Source organism: Zalophus californianus, chromosome 4 (genome assembly GCF_009762305.2).
Source record: "Zalophus californianus isolate mZalCal1 chromosome 4, mZalCal1.pri.v2, whole genome shotgun sequence".
Classification (NCBI taxonomy): Eukaryota; Metazoa; Chordata; class Mammalia; order Carnivora; family Otariidae; genus Zalophus; species Zalophus californianus.
The window spans coordinates 103,586,085-103,605,765 of NC_045598.1; the positions used below are offsets into that span (position 1 = coordinate 103,586,085).

General features: G+C 39.2%; 1 protein-coding gene across 3 annotated transcripts in view; it reads right to left on the bottom strand.

Annotated features, from left to right (window-relative positions):
• PDZK1 (PDZ domain containing 1) overlaps positions 1 to 19,681 on the bottom strand; it is a 49,771-nt gene that overhangs the window by 1,471 nt on the left and 28,619 nt on the right. For all 3 annotated transcript variants that reach the window (XM_027618519.2, XM_027618507.2, XM_027618515.2), the window contains 5 exons: positions 18,780 to 18,916; positions 17,744 to 17,939; positions 15,187 to 15,383; positions 10,552 to 10,776; positions 1,018 to 1,308 (listed from right to left, as the gene is read on the bottom strand). In XM_027618519.2, coding sequence (XP_027474320.1) covers positions 1,018 to 1,308; positions 10,552 to 10,776; positions 15,187 to 15,383; positions 17,744 to 17,939; positions 18,780 to 18,916 — 1,046 coding nt within the window. The remainder of the gene's footprint in view (positions 1 to 1,017; positions 1,309 to 10,551; positions 10,777 to 15,186; positions 15,384 to 17,743; positions 17,940 to 18,779; positions 18,917 to 19,681) is intronic.

Genomic DNA, 19,681 nt, shown 5'->3' on the forward strand with positions numbered 1-19,681 from the left:
AGAACTGTGTCAGAACTGTGAGAAATAAATGTGTGTTGTTTATAAGCCAGCCAGTCTATGGTCTTTTATTCTAGCACCCCAAACTACGTGTGTCTTCATTAACAAATAGTATTTAATTTATATGACCAATCTGTAAAATTAATGTAAATGGAGTAGAATTAAATGTAATGGAAAGAAGAATGATATAAAACTTTTAGAGTTTTGGCTTTGCCGTACATTTCCTCTATGAACTTGGACAAAAATATAAAAGACTTATCAAGGATTTTAATCCAAATACAGAGTAATGCTTATTCCTCCCTATTAATAAAACACAAATACCTGCCAATTATCTTAAAAACAATGTCTCTAACCACCACCATTCATTTTATGCTTAGCATTATTAACCAGGCACTGTTTGAGGCACTTTAATAGTCTTAGTTAATAGAAAACAAACTGCGGGTTGCTGGAGGGGAGGTGGATAGGGGGATGGGGTAACTGGGTGATGCACATTAAGGAAGGCACTCAATGTCATGAGCACTCGGTGTTATATGCAACTGATGAATCACTAAACTCTACCGCTGAAACTAATATACTATATGTTAATCGATTTTAAATAAAAAAATAGTAATTTTTAAAAATAGTCTTAATAGTAATAATAATCCTACAAATTATCCTTGGTTTACAGGTGGGGAAAGTGAGGCAGAGAGCGAATAAATCCATTTGCCCAAGGCTGTTAAGTGGCAGAACCAGAATTTATACATAGTCTGATTCAGGTTCTTCTGGTGGTTCCATTATAATTTTGATAAACTTTTATTTCTTGATTTTTCTCTGGACAGTTACCATCAAGTCCATGCCATGAAAAAGCAGCTTGTCCTCCTACCACTTCTCTCCACCAAAATAATTTGACTTGCTTGTTATCTTTGTAATTTTCTATTATTCTAGGAAATCTGTGGTAAACAGAGACCTGAAGTGTGCTTATTAAGGACTTTATCATACCCTGATAGGTTAGATCACTAAAAGAAGTCTATTACCACTCACTCGTTCTTTTGCCATGTGTGAGTCATGCTCTGGTTCTGCCAGTGTTTCTTCTTTGGAAGCAGTGGGGGCATCCAGTGGATCAGCCATGGAGGAAACAATAGGGATTTTCTTAGCCTGGAAATAATCATAGGCCTTCTTTCCACAGACTAAGAGTGTGACATTCTCCCCACTGCTCTGAATTCTGTCTACCACCTTCTCATAGGGTTCATCCGCCACGTTCACTCCATTCACTTCGATGATGATATCTTCATCCTCCAGCCCTGCCAGCTCGGCAGGGCTGCCCTTCAGTACCTATAAAAAGAAGTTCTGAATTATCACTTCCAGACACGGATAAAGGAATGTTAGATTACCTTCCCTTCAGAGGAGAGAGGAGTCTGAAAATGTGTTCTTAATCATATTCTTTCTCCCTGAGGTACAGAAGAAAGGTGCTCTAATGCTTTTCTGCTTCAGAAAGTTCCAACGTCCGTACGCAAATGAGTACCATAGGAAGAGGGCTCCAAGATGACAGCACAAAGAAGACTCTGAACTCACCTCCTCCCACAGACACCAAATCTACACCTACATAAAGAGCAATTCCTCCTGAAGAACTGAGGGCTGATTGAGCAGCGTCTGCACAAAAAAAAGATAGACCACATAGAGAACAGCAGGAGATGGAGACACAGTAATGATGAGACCCCCACCCTTGCCACTACAAACCGCAGTAGGGAGGGATAACACTGAGGAGTCTGCACACAGATTCCCCAGACCTGGGGCACAGGGAAAAAATAGCAGTTTCAAGAGCAACTAGACTCTGAAGGGAACCAATTTACTAACCGTAGAGCATCCAGCAAATGGTAGGGAAACTGCTGAAACTCTCCAGGGTCACACGTCTAGCAAGTGCCACTGTTCACATTCCCTCTCCAGCTTGATAGTGCAAGACCGGCCCAGGGTCCAGGTGCTCTAGCCATCCTGCCGCCTCAGCAAACCCAGGGACCCTAGCCCACACCAGCTCCAGGTGGGCACTGTCTGGCGCACACCAGGACCCCCTCAGCTGTCTCACCAAAGTAGTCATGGCATAGGCACCCCAAGATCACCCCAGCCAATGCCTGCTTCAGCCATGCCACCAGAGCTGGCTCCACCCAAAGCCACTAGGTACATGCAGTCTACACTGGGGACATTACTACACAAGATCACTCCTTTAAGACAGGGTGAGGTAGCTCTTTTGTCTAATTCATAGAGACAAACACCAAAAGTGAAACAAAATGAGACAGGAATATGCTCCAAATGAAAGAATAAGATAAAACTTAAGAACTGAACAAAATGGAGATAAGCAATCAACCTGAGAAAGTGTTCAGAGTAATGGTCCTAAAGATGCTCACCAGACTTGAAAGAAAATTAAATGAATTCAGTGAGAACTTAAAGAAATAGAAAATATATTCTTTATCTCTAATTGGTTTTTATAATAACTGAAATTTTAAAATACCCTAGAGGGAATCAACAGATGATACAGAACAGATCAGTGATCTGGAAAGACAGGTAAGCACCCAAGCTGAATAACAAAAAGAAAAAAAATTTTAATTGAAATAAGGTTAAAGAGTCTCTGGGACAACATCAGAGTGTGGTAACATTCGTGATATAAGGATCCCAGAAGGAGAAGAGAGAAAAGGACAGAAAGCTTATTTGAAGAAATAATAACTGAAATAACTGAAAACTTCCCTAACCTGGAGAAGGAGACAGACGTCCATGAGAACCCCAAGCAAGATGAACCCAAGGAGGAACAACAAGACCCATAATAATTTAAGTGTCAAAGATTAAAGATAAAAAGCAGCAAGAGAAATGCAACTAGCTACATACGAGGGAAATCTCATAAAGGCTATCAGCTGACTTTTCAGTAGAAATTTTGGGATTATATATATAATCCCACTCCCCCTCTGGCCTGCAAAGGGCTGAAAGGAAAAAAACCTACATGCAAGAATATTCTACCCAGCAAGATTATTTTCAGAACTGAAGGAGAAAGAAGTCACAACCCCTAAATCAGCCTTATAAAAAATGTTGAAGGGCCTCTCCAGGCTGGAAAGAAAAGGCCATAACTAGAAGAAAATTATGAAAGGAAAAAATTTCACCAATAAGAGCAAACATAGTAAAGGTAGTAGCTTAGTCACTTATAAACCTAGTATGAAGGTTGAAACACAAAAGTAGTAAAATCAATTATATCTTTAAAAAAGATTTACAGGGCGCCTGGGTGGCTCAGTTGGTTAAGCGACTGCCTTCGGCTCAGGTCATGATCCTGGAGTCCCGGGATCGAGTCCCACATCAGGCTCCCTGCTCAGCAGGGAGTCTGCTTCTCCCTCTGACCCTCTTCCCTCTCGTGCTCTCTGTCTCTCATTCTCTCTCTCTCAAATAAATAAATAAAATCTTTAAAAATAAATAAATAAAAAAGATTTACAAAATAAAAAGATATAAAATAAGACATGCGCTAAATGCAGAGGGGAAGGAATAAAAATGTGCCTTTAGAATGTATTTGAATTTGGGACGCCTGGGTGTCTCGGGCGGTTAAGCATCTGACTCTTGATTTCGGCTTAGGTCATGATCTCAGGGTTGTGAGATCAAGCCCCCTGCATCGGGTTCCACACAGGGCGTGGATCCTGCTCAGGATTCTCTCTTTCCCTCTGCCCTCCCTCCCCCACACTCGTTTGTGCTGTCACTCTCTCTCTCTCTTAAAAAAAAAAAAATGGGTTTGAATTTAAGTGACCATCAACTTAATATACATTGTATATATTTCGGGTGTTCTATGGGAACTTCATGGTAACCATAAACAAAAACCTGTAATAGATACCAAAAAATTAAAAAGGAATCCAGGCATAACACTAAAGAAAGTCAAGAGTCATAGGGAAGAGAGCAAAAGAAGAAAGGAATAGAAGAACTACAAAAACAGCCAGAAAACAATTAACAAAATGTCATAGGTACATACCTATCAATAATTACTTCAAATGTAAATGGTCTAAATGCTCCAATCAAAACACAGTGGGTAACTGAATGGATATAAAAACAAGACCCATTTATATGCTGCCTATGAGAGACTCACCTCAGGCCTAAAGACAGGCTAAAAGTGACAGGCTCGAAAACATACCATGCAAATGGAAGCCAGAAATAAAACCAAGGTAGCAGTGCTTACATTAGATAAAATAGACTTTAAAACAAAGACAGTAGCTAGAGATGAAGGCTCTACCTAACGATAAAGGGAACAATCCAACATAACAATCATAAATATCTATGCACCCAACATAGAAGCACCAGAATACATAAAGGAATTATTAATAGACATAAAGGGAGAAACTGACAGTAATACAATAATCACAGGTGGCTTTAACACTCCACTTACATCAGTGAATATATCATCCAGACAGAAATTAATGAGGAAATGGTGACTTTGAACAACATGTTAGACCAGATAGACTTCACAAGTATATACAGAACATTCCATCCAAAAATAGCTAAATACAAAACAAAAATAAATATTTAATATACATTGTTTTCAAGTACACATTGAACATTCCCCACGATCTCGCATCAGGCCACAAAACAGGTCTCAATAAATTTAAGATTGAAATCATATCCTGTATCTTTTCCAACCACAACAGTATGAAACTAGAAATCACAGGAAAAAATCTAAAAAGAACACAACATACTACTAAACAATGAATGGGTCAACCAAGAAATCAAGGAGGAAATCAAAAAATACATGGAGACAAATGAAAACACAATTCAGTCTTTGGGATGCAGTAAAAGCAGTTCTAAGAAGCTTATAGATATACTGCCCTACCTCAAGAAACAAGAACATTTCAATTTAACCTTATACCTAAAAAAGCTAGAAAAAGAACAAAGCCCAAAGTTAGTAGAAGAAAGGAAATAAAGATCTGAGTGGAAATAGAAACAAAAAAAAAAAAAAAAAAAAAGATCAATGAAATCAAGAGCTGGTTCTCTGAAATATAAACAAAACCGTATACCTTTAGGCAGATTCATAAAAGAGGACTCCAAATGAGAAATGAAAGAAGTTACAACCAACACTATAGAAATAGAAAGGATTATAAGAAATGATTATGAAAAATTAGAAGCCAATAAATTGGACAGCCTTCCCTCTTGCCACTTTTATCCAGCATAACACTGGAAGACCTAGCTGTGAGAATCAGACAATAAATAAAAGGCATCCAAATTGATAAGGAAAAAGTATAATTGTTATTATTTGCAGATGGCATACTACACATAGAAAACCCAACAGACTCCACCAAAAAACTATTAGAATAAATGAATTCAGTAAAGTTGCAAGATATAAAATTAATACACAGAAATCAGTTGTGTTGCTATACACTAATAAAGTAGCAGAAAAAGAAATTTAGGAAACAATTCTATATACAATTGCACCAAAAAGAATAAAATACCTAGGAATAAACTTAACCAAGAAGTTATAAGGCCTGTACTCAGAAAACTTAAAAGACATTGATGAAAGAAACTGAAGATGACACAAACAAATGGAAAGACATTTCATGCTCATAGATTGGAAGAACAAACATTGTTAAAATGTTCATACTACCCAAAGCAATCTATAGATTCAATGCAATTCCTATCAAAATACCAAAAACATTTTTCATAGAACTAGAACAAATAATACTAATTTGTATGAAACCACAGAAGAATGCCAAATAGCCAAAGCAATCTTGAGACAGGAGAAGAAAATTTGGTATATCACAATCCCAGATTTCAAGATATACTACAAAGCTACAGTAATCAAAACAGTGTAGTACCGGCACAAAAAATATACACATAGATCAATAGAACAGAATAGAGAACCCAGAAATGAGCCCACACTTATATGGTCAATTAATCAACAGGAGGCAAGAATATACAGTGGAGAACAGACAGTCCCTTCAATAAATGGTGCTATGAAAACTGGACAGCTACATGCAAGAGAATGACCACTTTCTCACACCATACACAAAAATGCTGGAATATGGAGTGAATAAATCATGAGGTAAAAGGTACGGCATAGGGAATATGGTCAATGATACTATAATAATGTATGCTGACAGATGGTAGCTACGCTTGTGGTTGAGCATAGCATAACATACAGATTTGTCAAATCACTATGTTGTACACCTAAAACTAATGTAATGTGTCAACTATACTTCAATAAAAATAGATTGGACAACCCAGAAGAAATACATACATTCCTGGAAACAGAATCTTCTGAGTCAGGAAAAAATAGAAAATCTGAGCAGACTGGTAACCAAATTGAATCAGGAATCAAAAACTCTCGACAAACAGAAGTCTAGGACCAGATGGCTTCACAGGTGAATTCTACCAAACATTTAAAGAAGAGTTAATACCTATCCTTCTCAAAGTATTCCAAAAAATAGAAGAGGAAGGAAAGCTTCCAAATTCATTCTACAGGGCCAGCATTCTACAAGGCCAGTTTTTGATAACAAAACCAGACAAACACACCACCAAAAAAAAAAAAAAAAAAAAATTACACATCAATATGCCAAATGAACATAGATGCAAAATTCCTCAAAATACTAACCAAATTCTACAACATAGTAAAAGGATCATTAACCATAATCAAGTGGGATTTATCCTAGGGATGCAAGAATGGTTCAATATCCACAAATCAATATGATACACCACATTAACAAAATTAGAGTTAAAAATCTAATGACCACCTCAATAAATGCAGAAAAAAACATTGACAAAATTCAACATGATAAAAACTCAACAAAGTGAGTTTAGAGGGAACATACCTCAACGTAATTAAGACCCTATATGACAAGCCTTCAGTTAACATCATACTCGATGGTGAGAAGCTGAAAGCTTTTCCTCTAAGATCAGGAGGAAGACAAGGATGTCCATTCTTACCACCTTTATTTGATGTGGTAATGGATGTTCCAGCTACAAAAATTGGAAAAGGAGGGGTGCCTGGGTGGCTCAGTCGGTCAAGCATCTGCCTCTTGGTTTCCACTCAGGTCGTGATCTTGGGGTTATGGGATTGAGCCCCACATCGGGCTCCATGCCAGTGGAGAGTCTGCTTGGGATTCTCTCTTCCTCTGCCCTTTCCCACCACCTCTCTCTCTCTCACACACACACAAACAAATAAGTAAATCTTTTTTAAAAAATTGGGAAAGAGGGCGCCTGGGTGGCTCAGTTGGTTAAGCGACTGCCTTCGGCTCAGGTCATGATCCTGGAGTCCCGGGATCGAGTCCCACATCGGGCTCCCTGCTCAGCAGGGAGTCTGCTTCTCCCTCTGACCCTCTTCCCTCTCGTGCTCTCTATCCTCATTCTCTCTCTCTCTCAAATAAATAAATAAAATCTTTAAAAAAAATAAAAAATAAAAAATTGGGAAAGAAATAAAGGACATCTAAATATGGTAAGGAAAAAGTAAAACTGTCACTATTTGACATGATACTACATATAGAAAACCCTGAAGACTCCACCAAAAACTATTAGAGTAAATGAATTCAATAAAGTTGCAGGATACAAATTTAATATATAGAAATCTGTTGTGTTGGTGTACACTAATACCAAAGTAGCAGAGAAATTTAGAGAACAATTCCATTTTGGGGCACCTGGCTGGCTCAGAAGAGCATTCAACTATTGATCTCTGGGTTGTGAGTTTGAGCCCCACACTGAGAAAGAAAGAAAGGGAGAGAGAGAGGAAGGAAGGGAGAAAAGAGAGAGAGAAAGAAGAAAGGGAGGGAGGAAGGAAGGAAGGAAAGAAATCCCATTTACAATTGTTTCAAAGAGAAAAAATACCTAGGAATAAACGTAATGAAGGTTAAGAAGGAGGTTTGAAAGTCCTGTACTCTGAAAACTGTAAGATGTTAATGAAAGAAATTGAAGCCGGCACACACAAATGGAAAGATAGCCCATGCTCATGGGTTGGAAGAATTAATAGTGTTAAAATGTCCATACGACCCAAAGCAATCTACAGACTCCATGCAATTCCTACCAAAATTCCAATAGTGGTTTTCACAAAACTGAACAAAAGATCTTAAAAATGTGTATGGAACCACAAAGATCGCACATAGGTAAAGCAATCTTAAGAAGAACAAAGTTGCGGTCTCACAATCCTAGATTTCAAGGTATACCACAAATGTACAGTAATCAAAACTGTGTGGTACTGGCACAAAAATAGACACACAGATCAATGGAACAGAACAGAGAGCCCAGAAATAAACCCACGCTTATATGGTCAATTAATCTACAACAAAGGAGGTAAGAATATACAGTGGGGAAAAGACAGTGTCCTCAATACATGGTAATGGGAAAACTGGAAAGCTACATGCAAAAGAATGAAACTGGACCACTTTCTTAATACCACATACAAAAATAAACTCAAAATGGATTAAAGACCTAAATATGAGACCTGAAACCATAAAACTCCTACAAGAAAACACAGGCAATAATTATATGCCATCGGCTTTAGCAACATTTTTCTAGATCTGTCTCCTCAGGCAAGGGAAATAAAAGCAAAAAAACTATTCAGTTTAGTTTGACTATGTCAAACTAAAAAGCTTTTGCACAGCAGAGGAAAGCATCAACAAAATGAAAGGGCAACCTACTGAATGGAGAAGATACTTGCAAATGATATATCTGATGAGGGGTTGATATCCAAAATATATAAAAACTCGTACAACAAATAATCCAATTAAGAAATGGGCAGAAGACCTGAATAGGCATTTTCCCAAAAAAGACACACACAAATGGCCAAGAGACACATGAGAAAAGATGTTAAACATTTTTTTAAAGATTTTTATTTATTTATTTGAGAGAGAGAGAGCGAGAACACGAGCAGGGTAAGGGGCAGAGGGAGAAGCAGACTCCCTGCTGAGCTGGGAGCTTGATGCGGGGCCCGATCTTAGGACTCCAGGATCATGACCTGAGCCGAAGGCAGACATTTAACTGACTGAGCCACCCAGGCGCCCCAAGATGCTCAACATTATTAATCAGGAAAATGTAAATCAAAACCACAATGAGATATCACCTTACATCTGTCAGAATGGCTAGTACCAAAAAGATAGAAAATAACAAGTACTGGCAAGGATGTGGAGAAAAGGGAATGAGCCCCAATGTGCTGCGGAGGGGAATGTAAATCAGTGCAGCCACCATGGAAAACAGTATAGAGATTCCTCAAAAAATTTAAGAGAAAAACCATAAGACCCATTGATTCCACTTTTGAATATTTTCCCACAGAAAGCAAAAACACCAATTTGAAAAGATCTGTGCCACCCCTATGTTTACAGCAGCATTATTTATAATAGCCAAGTTACGGAAGCCACCTAAGTGCCCACTGATAGATGAATGGATAAAGAAATGTGTGTGCGTGTGTCACACAATGGAATACTACTCAACCATAAAAAATAATGAAATCTGGGCGCCTGGGCGGCTCAGTCGTTAAGCGTCTGCCTTCAGCTCAGGTCATGATCCCAGGGTCCTGGGATCGAGTCCCGCATCGGGCTCCCTGCTCAGCAGGAAGCCTGCTTCTCCCTCTCCCACTCCCCCTGCTTGTGTTCCCTCTCTCGCTGTCTCTCTCTCTCTCTGTTGAAAAATAAATAAAATCTTTAAAAAAAAAAATTTAAAAAAAAATAATGAAATCTTGCCATTCACAACAACATGGATGGGCTTAGATAGTATTATGCTAAATGAAATAAGTCAGACTGAAAAAGACACAAGCCTTATGATTTCACTTATATATAGAATCCAAGAAACAAAACAAAAAGAAATAGACTGAAATCCAGAGAAAAAACCGGTGGTTGCCAAAACAGAGGTAGATGGGGGATATGGGCAAAATAAGCAAAGAGGATAAGAAGTACAAACTTCCAGTTATAAAATAAGTAAATCACAGGAATTAAAAGTACAGCTTAGGGAATATAGTCAACAATATTTAATAACTATATGTGACAGTGGTAACTACACTTACCAATGATGAGCATTTGTAATGTATAGAATTGTTAAAACACTATGTTGTACACCTGATATCACATTGTATGTCAACTACACTTCAATTTTTTTAAAAAATCATTAAGATCATCAGAAGAAAAAAATGTGTAGCATAAGTGGTTGAATATCATATTGTAGGTCTTCTGGGTTGAAGGCACTAATTCGCTTTCGTAGGTTCTCTTTCTGCATTCCCAACTTGAGAGCCATAGGGACAGTCTTCTCAGTGTCATTCCCTACAGGCTAGGGACATTATGCCAAATGTGTCAAGGTAAACAGGTATCACTCCCAGTCAGAGCTGACAGTGACTGTCCACTACAGTCATGTCAAATCGCTCTATTTGATTTGAAAGTCTCTAAAGACAATTAGGTGTTTAAGAAAAACAAAAGATGTGAGCTTAGGATGTACTAGTCACTCTCTTAAAGGGTACAGGACCATGACAGCATTTATTTGAACCCAAGTGAGACCCTCAGTGCAGGCTTTCAATGTAACCTTTTTACTAAGCCATCAGTGAGTGGGAGACACTCTGGCTGTGTTCCTTGGGCTGCTAGAACCAGATGACCATACCTCTTTGATGAAGGATCCTGGCCGACCCTGAATCGCATTTAAGTGAAAGCCATAGCCATTTTCCCCTTTAACCAGCCGGCAGAGCTTGGGCTTATGATCTCCTACTTCCTCTGTGGTATCTGGACTTGAAACCTCTAGAGGAGCAGGTGTAGGAGCTGGAGTCTCCTTGACAGAACCATTAGGCAGTTCTTGACTTTGATAGTAGAGAAATGGAGAAAAATGAGCCTTTTGAAAATAAAGGGAAAAAACCATTAATTGTAAGTATGAGTAGTTACACGTTATTAAATGTGCTAGCTTAATTTACAAGGTGTCATGCATGTTCCACAAGCCTGGCCGACACCTCTGGTTGCAGACAGTAAAATTTCTATACTACCCCAACCAGAAAAGGTATAAAGAAAGATTGAGCTTGACTATGGAGTAAACAAATGTGCATATACATAAAAGCAGTACAGGATGTTGTACAAAGATCCAAAAATAAATAACAAAAATGCTAGTTTCTTTTGACTTTGTGTAGTGAGCAAGTCACTGGCCAACTGTAGGCAGTAGCCCTGTGGGAGATGACACACATCAAGTGACTTGCCCTGTAGCTCATGCATAATAGGTTCATCTAGCCCTTCCTCCTCAGTAAGATGGTCTTCAGAGCTCCTTAAATACATCAGAGAAAGTGAAACAAAACACTATTTTTATTACCATCTGAAGTACACAGAGTAATTTGTTGTACTCATTTTACTATTTTGTGTTGTAATCATTAGCTGACACTCCTGTTATGCCAAACTCCTCACCATCTTTAAGTATTTCTAATCCATCTCCACTCTCAGACCATCCATGCGAAGAAGGGAGTGATGGTCTTGAATACAAAAGAGACATAGAACAGGAAACATATGACTGATTTTTTAAAAGAATTAAAAGCTTAGTAGACTGTGGGTTTTAACTGAGAATTAAAAGGGTAGATTTGGGTATGGTAAGATCCTGGATCAGCAGTTAAATTGCTGCCCACAAGTGTCCAGGACATTTGTTAGGCCATGAGTAGAAAATCAAGCAATTGAAAGTGAGTACAATGTGTGCTCTGCCCCAAATTGTACTGTTCAGGAGCCTGGTTAAAATTAGATTGGGTCCTCTGGTTATCACCTCTCTCACTAACCACAAGACCACATCTTCCTTTCTAAATAAGAGTCACAACAGCTAAGAACTCCTACTTACCCGGTTCAACTAAATTTCAGACCTTTCAGTGATATACTTGCAAATGTCCCACATTTCTTTCTGTCTTTAAAATGTAGAAAGTTGGGATGCCTGGGTGGCTCAGTCAGTTAAGCATCTGCCTTTGGCTCAGATCGTGATCCCAGGGTCCTGGGATCGAGTCTTGCATCGGGCTCCCTGCTCAGTGGGGAGCCTGCTTCTCCCTCTGCCTGCCACTCCCCCTGCTTGTGCTCTCTCTCTCTCTCTGACAAATAAATAAATAAAATCTTTTTTGAAAATGTGGAAAGTATCAGTGACTCATTACATACAAAAATACCTCTGACATCACTACCCAACAGGCAAATCAACTGTATGTGATAGTAGCAGCTGATCTTGAAGGTAAGTACAGTAACATTAAACAGTCAATGAGTTTTTATTCACTTTCAGTTATTTGGGTGCCTAGTATGTGCCAGGAACTGCTTTAGGTGTTTGTTTTATTCAACGATATATCTCAAAGTTACCCCCATCGCGCCACCCACCCCTGTATGGAACCTACTTTAGAGGGGTTTTGTGGGGAGGGAGAAGAGATGGGGACAGGCATATTTTTAGATCAAAGTTCTCTCATATTAAACCAGAACATTATAGTTAAATCATTGTCATAAAATCAGGAGGGATTGGAAAAGAAATGATGCCAGAATCCCCTTTACAGCAGCCAGAGCAGTGACCTCCTGACTTCTGCCTAACTTTCCCACCAAATGGGAGGTCACCAATTGGCAAAAATGGCTCCCCCTGTTTCTGGCAGCTTTAGTTGTCCTTAAGCCAAAAGCTAGCTCCCTAGACATTCTCTATTTGATTAAGCTATGCCCCATAGAACACCTCAAAAATAAGGACTTCTTGCATGTAATAGCCTTCTGAATTCTTTTATATATATGTGTGTATATATATAAATGTGTATATTTATATACATGTGTATATTTTATATATATGTATGTATGTTTATATTATATATATATATATATATATACACATTTGTAGAACACACACACACACACACACACACACTATATTTACATCTTTAAATCCATTCATTTGACAGTGGACACTTGGGTTGATTCCATCTTTTGGCTCTTGTGACTTAATCTGTGGTCTAACATATGGTCTATCCTGGAGAATGCCCTATGTGCCCTCGAGAAGAATGTGTTCTGTTGTTGGGTAGAGTGCTCTGTACTTCTGTTAGATCTAGTTGGTTTCTTTTTTTCAAGTCCTTGAGTTCCTTATCTTCTGACTGGTGGCTCTATCCAGGATAGAGAATGGGATATTGAAGTCTCCCAACTATTATGGTAGAACTGTCTATTTCTACTTTCAAGTTTGTCAATGTTTCCTTCATGTTTTTTCCAGCTTTATTAACGTGTAATTGACAAATTGTATATATTCAAGGTGCAGAGCATTATTTGATACACATACACATTGTGAAGTGATCACCACAATCAAGGTAATTAACATATCTATCACCTTACATAGTTACCATTTAGCCTTTCAAATTCTTGAAGATGTTCTGTCTTCTCCAAAGCCTATGCTTATTCAAACTCAATATTCACATGGTAATTTCCCAAACCTCTGCCCTGATTACCTTTCTTGACACTGGCCTTCTTATAGTCATGTTCTCAGAATTGCACACAGTGTTGACTTAATAAACAACATTTCTATGGGCCAGGCTTTATTCTGAATGTTCTAAATATTACCTCATATAACCCTTCACAGTAGCTATCCCCATCTTACAACTAAGGAGGCAAGCACAGGGAGGGTAACTTGCCCAAGATTACATTACTGGTCATTTGAAGTATGGTCTGAACAACTCAGTAAAGTAGTACTATCATCTCCGAAGGCCAAGTGTCAGTTAAGGTAACTTTAAATTGCCTTTTTGGGGGCACCTGGGTGGCTCAGTTGGTTAAGCGACTGCCTTCAGCTCAGGTCATGATCCTGGAGTCCCGGGATCGAGTCCCACATCGGGCTCCCTGCTCAGCAGGGAGTCTGCTTCTCCCTCTGACCCTCTTCCCTCTCATGCTATCTCTCATTCTCTCTCTCTCAAATAAATAAATAAAATCTTTTTAAAAAATTGCCTTTTGGGGGGTGGGGGCAGCTACTTAGAGTATCATCAGGTTTCTGGTCTTTTTTTGTAGTCCTCAAATCAGGTCTCACCATTTGGTATTCATACAATTTTGTTTTAAGTTAGTTTAGTACCTGAAATTTATTCCTGTTTAAACTTAAACTTATTAGTTTTTATTCTTCTTTCTGTCCTGACTGGATATTTTGAATATTATAATCTCTAGCAAATTAATTACCCATCAACACATTAAGCCATCTGTATGACTTAAGTATATTAAATGTTTTCCATGTCTCCATCCAAATGTGGTAATAAACTAGCTTAGGATAAGAAGCATACCACTGGAGACATCTATTCAGACTGACATTGTTCCAATATCAGTTATTCTTCAGGTATGGTTGTACAACTAGCTAAAACCCATTCATTGTTCTATCATCCAGTTCACTCTTTAATTTTCTTCACACAGTATCTTAAAACTGCTAATCAAAAAATGTGCTGAAAAAAAAAAAGTGCTGAGAGGGTATATGCTATAATGAATTAAGAACTTGGGTTCAAATACAGGCTGAGGTGGGTGATTTTTTACAAAATGAAGTTTAGAGAGACTAAGAAATTGCTAATATATAAAAAGGGGCTAATGCCACCCCCTACCATATTCCTCCCTCTGTATTATTTATGCACCTTTGGATGCTTCCATTATCATATATCACCTGGAATGAGTCCATCTTTGTTCATCTTTGTGACCATCACCTAGTGAGGCAGATGGGTATCAGCAGAAGGCCCCCAAATGTCTGTTAAGCTAGACTGAAGACCTCAGTTCTTGTGATAAAGTTAAAAGATTATTTAAAAACAAAACATGCAGATAACACCTGTTGTGATTAAAAGCTGAGAGCAAATAGGGTTAGTTTGACACTAAGGTTAGTCTTGGTGAATTCGTGTTTCTCTTTCCTTGCTAAGGGCTTAGAAGCTCTTTAATAATCCTTTCTAGCCTTTTACGTGGGGTTAATGGAATTTATTGGTCTCTAGTTTTAAAATCTGGTTGTTTCCTATTTGGGAAAGCTAGGGCTACATGGGCCTATTTCTAGGCTATTGTTCATAGAGTTTTCTCAGATTACCAAGAGTAATTCTGTAGTTACATTTGCAAATTCCTTCAAAATTTTGAATCTAAGGACTTAAAACTCATGTACCAATCACTTGGCATTCTCTTATCACTACCAATTTGAACTTCGGTGCAGCCTTGATGATGATTGTTATGCCCTTCCAGTTTGAAAATCAAAGTGGTAACTTAGCCACAGTGTGAGGACTTGAGTGAATGGACCCAACCTTAATTCATGAATATGAGGCCTTAAATTATTTACCAGTCTATACATGTTGTCCGTCTCTTTGTCCACCACCAGCAGCGAAGTCTGATCTCCGCCCTTTCTAATCATCTCTACCACACTGTCATGATCCAGGGATTCCACAGACTCGCCGTTGACAGCGACTAACAGGTCATTGTTCTTCAAGCCAGCCTCCTCTGCTGGGCTTCCAGAATCTATGTCCTTGATGACTTGACCTACCCTCCCCCAAAATTAAATAAAATTATCAGAAAGACCCCTAAATTAAGCTGTGGAATTTCTGCTGGAGCCAAAAGCTCTGATAACATGAATTTAAAAGGCACGCTGCATACGACTGCCCCTCCCACTGGTACCCAAGGCAGACGATAAGCACCCTATCCAGCCTCATTCCCTGCCCACAACTTACTCCAGGAACAAACTCAGCCATTACCGATGAAAGGGTCTTAAAAAAAAGAATCATGTTGTTACCAAAGTGTCTGAGACTCAATCTTGACCAAATAGAGTGCTAAGCGGTAAGAGTCAGCAAGTTCCCAGGAAGTCAGTGAGCATCCATGTACCCATACATCTTATGTAGAAGCTAAGCCATTAAAATGGGGCAGGAAGAAGAAAGAAGAACAAAACCAAAGAACTCAGAGCCTGGGAAATGCATGCTGGCATTTTAGTAGCAACTGGGTGTATTCAACTGTGAACGTGTTTGTGTGTGCATGCCTCAAGGATGCAACTTTACCCTTCCTCTCCTGACTTGAACTGTCTTCACCAGATGCCTTTAGATCTCTCACACTTTTTTTTGTCCCTCCCACTATTTTAACAAGTCCCAGTTTCACTTTTCCAGCTAGCTCCTGGGCATCTCCAACTAGATAGCCCATAGATCCCTCAAATGTAACCTATTCAAACCAAAAGTCATCTCTGCCCATCTCCCGCATCCCAAAGCTCCTCCCCTTGTCACCTGTCCATGGCAGCACCATCACCCCAGTCACTGATATTTAGCATCAATTCTTCCTCAGTATCCACTCCCCATATTCTAATCAACTGCTAGGTCATTTGATGCTACCTTAATATTTGACACATCTCTTCTCTGGCCCCACTTATTCTACCCTAAATGCATGTGATATTAGTTCCTGCCTTAAATTCTACCCAACGACTACAGCACCTCACCGACTGCTCTCCCTGCCCCTAATCCTTGCCTTCTCCAATATAGATCTGCCTTCAGATTCATCTTGATGCAACGTCTGACCAAGTCATTCCTGGGTACAACAGCACAAGTGCGGGCTTTAGAACTGAACAAGACCTGAATTTGATCCTAGTTAAGCCACAACTATTTGTCCTTATAATAATTACTGTATCTTCTCCCTGCCCTCAATTTCAGAAATTCTTCTTGCAGAATTATTAGGAGTAATTGAGATATATAAAGCCCCAAGATGCTATAGGCTTAATTTTTTCCTCTCACACTGTTGAAAAAACTTTTCACTCCCCATCAACTACAGAGCCAAGTCCAAACTCTTCAACTTGGCATTAAAGGCCCTCATCATCTCTTTCCAACCTACCTTTCTAACGTGGTTTTCTGTGCCACGCATTAGATGCCAATCAAATGGCATCCATGTTCCCCTGCTTTGTTCACACAATCCTATCCTCATGGAATGGCCTTCGTTGTCCCCATACTGTCTACTTGTCCAAATTTTATTCACACTACAAAGCCTGAGCTCAGCTGCTATCTCTACCATGAGGCCTTCCAGTACTTTTTTAGTAAGAAAACCTTGCTCCAACCTTGAATTCCAATAGTACTCTACCCCATATTAAGGTGCCCCTCACCATCCACCTTCAGTTATGGACATATGTGTGTATTTCCTCTTCTAAATAGTGGGCTCCTTGACTGAAGAATTCCTGTTTGATTCACCTGATATTCTATAAGGCCCTGAGGATGTTTTTCTATAATATGAATCAAATTAATATTTGATGAATTAACATAAATATACATAATGAAAAGAAAATAGCAACGTCTAGAAAAACAGTTTGCCTGAATCTGCATTCCTTTATATATTCAGCTTCCCTGTAAGGACCTTAGTTCTTTCCTTGTTGAGTTATAAGGAATCAGAAAGATTCCAGATTCTGTTTGATTCCCAGATCCCGACCCGCACCCTTGACTCAGATCCAGTGGTATATTGGAGTTGGCTCACACCAGCTTGTGAGAACCATTTCTGTTCAAGACTTCTCAACTTTGCATTCTGTGACAGCACATTCATGGCTTGAAATCAGATATATTGGGAGTATTTACACCACAAAAAAATCAACCAAAAAAAAATCAACAAATGCTACAAATTAGGGCATTTTTTTTTTCCAGAGAGCAAATTTACAGCATACTACTGCCCAGATCCAAAATTCTGCCTTATCGTTCTGCTAAGGAAACCTTGAGATGCCCATCATGGCCCCCACGGAAAATGACCCAGCCATGCTCTCTAGTCTCTCACTGTCCCCTCATGTAGCTGGTAGGGACTCGGGGGCCTAACAGAACTCTGGAGTCAGAGTGGGTGAAGAATTAGATGGTTACACCGCCAGGTTTTCTGTTCTTCTAGTGCCTTACCTTTCTGTTCTGGACCTGCCCTTAGATAGAAACCATAGCCATTGCTTCCCTTCTTCATCTCCACAACCCGGGGCTGGTGGGGTAGCAATTTCAAACTGGCCGCTTCTCTCTTGAATTTTATCTTCTGCTCAGCATGGAGCTTGTCAGTCTCCTTGTCCACCAGCAGGAACACAACTTGGCTTCCAGATTTCTTCACCTGCAACAGCACACACAGGTAAGACTGACAGCCATCTCCAAGAACAATGCTGGGAAGCAGGGAAGTTTCTTCCTAGAGGCACACAGTCTCTAGATTCGATAGAAAAGATGGAACGTAAGGTCCGAGTTTAAACTATAATACTCTCTCCTACCATCTCACTGGTCAACACTACTATCTCCACGTCCACAGTTGTGTTTGCCTTTGCTAAGTATGCCCTCACCCACACAGATGCTAACTGAACCCACGTGAGAGCTAGAATTCAGAAAACCCAGAAGGGTACTTAAGTCTAGAAAAGGAGTTTGGAAAAGCAAGTTAAGGTCTACTTTGAAAAATTATTCTACCAAGAGAAGATAAAGTTGGTCAGGTTTCAAGGTTCCATATGACCTCAAAGGAAAACCTCAGAGTGTTATCCATGTGTCATGGAACTGTGCAGGGATGTAAGATTTGGGGTAACGGGTCTTCCAACACTCCCCACGTGTAGCTCTATATCCATCACCACATTGGTTATCTGCCAGCTTGCATTAAAACATTTTAGTAAAACACCGACTTTGTTATAAATTCAGAGGGGCCTCCCAATCAGATACAAATAAGATCCAAAAGCTAAAGTTAACGATTCTTTAGAATGCTTTTCTCTGAAAACCTGAAATTAGCAAAGGCCTTATTCCAAAACCCTATGTTAACACTGCTCACACCTCTAGTGAGTCTGTTCCCTCTTAATACAAAGGGTTCGTTAACTTCTCATCATTATATTCCTTCCATCATAAAGTACTATTCGTGTCTTCCTGTGACTTCCAGTAAGAATAGAGTGAAAGGTAAGAAAAGTACCCCTCTGGGCTATACCTTGGCAACCACTTCCTCGTGGCTGGCATCTTCGACATTCTCTCCGTTCACTTCAATCAAGTGATCACCAGCCAGGACACCAGCTTTCATAGCCACACCTTGAGGCATTATATCCGTCATGTACACTCCCTTTTGACCTGCAAGGGTGTGGACAAGCATTACAACTCCATTACACAGAAAGTCCAACTATAAAGGGTTTTCTCCCAATAATGTAAAATTACAACTTCCAGTTTTAAAGTTAACTCAAATAGACTTGGGCTTCTGATCTAGAATTAAAATTATAGCTCCTGGCACAAAGCTTGACACAGACGTTATTCGGTTGGTTTCTATTGATCTGAATAGAATTTCTGAGCCCAGCTGAATGCAAGGAAGGAATCTCAGAAGGCAGTGGCCTCTTGAACCAGAGAGCACCAAGCCATGCCCATGCTGCATCATTGCATCTTACTCCTGTTCTTCGCCTTTGTGGAATTAGAAGGCATCTGCTCCATTCTGTCTTCTTTAATTAGTATTATCACCACCCATCACATACCAATGAAGTCACTAAATCTCGCTCATGCAGGCTTAGGAGGACAGAGGCACAGAAGGGCAGGGGTGTATACACATGTACAGTCAGTCTGGATTAGTAGATGATGCGATTTAGGTGCTTCTTATAGAAATGCTGTCAGTTCTTTCAAGATATTCATATTTCAACCTAGGCGAAGGGTAGCTTCACAATGACAAAATAAATCATTTGTAAGGAATAACAGTATAAACTGCTGCCTTAAAATTTCTCCCATTACCTTGTTATATATATGTCATGAAGAAAACATCTCCTTCATAAAGCTAATTTAAACCATTTATTATGTACATTAGCACGAGTCAAATGAATAAAATCTGAATTATGATCATTTTTTCACCATTTT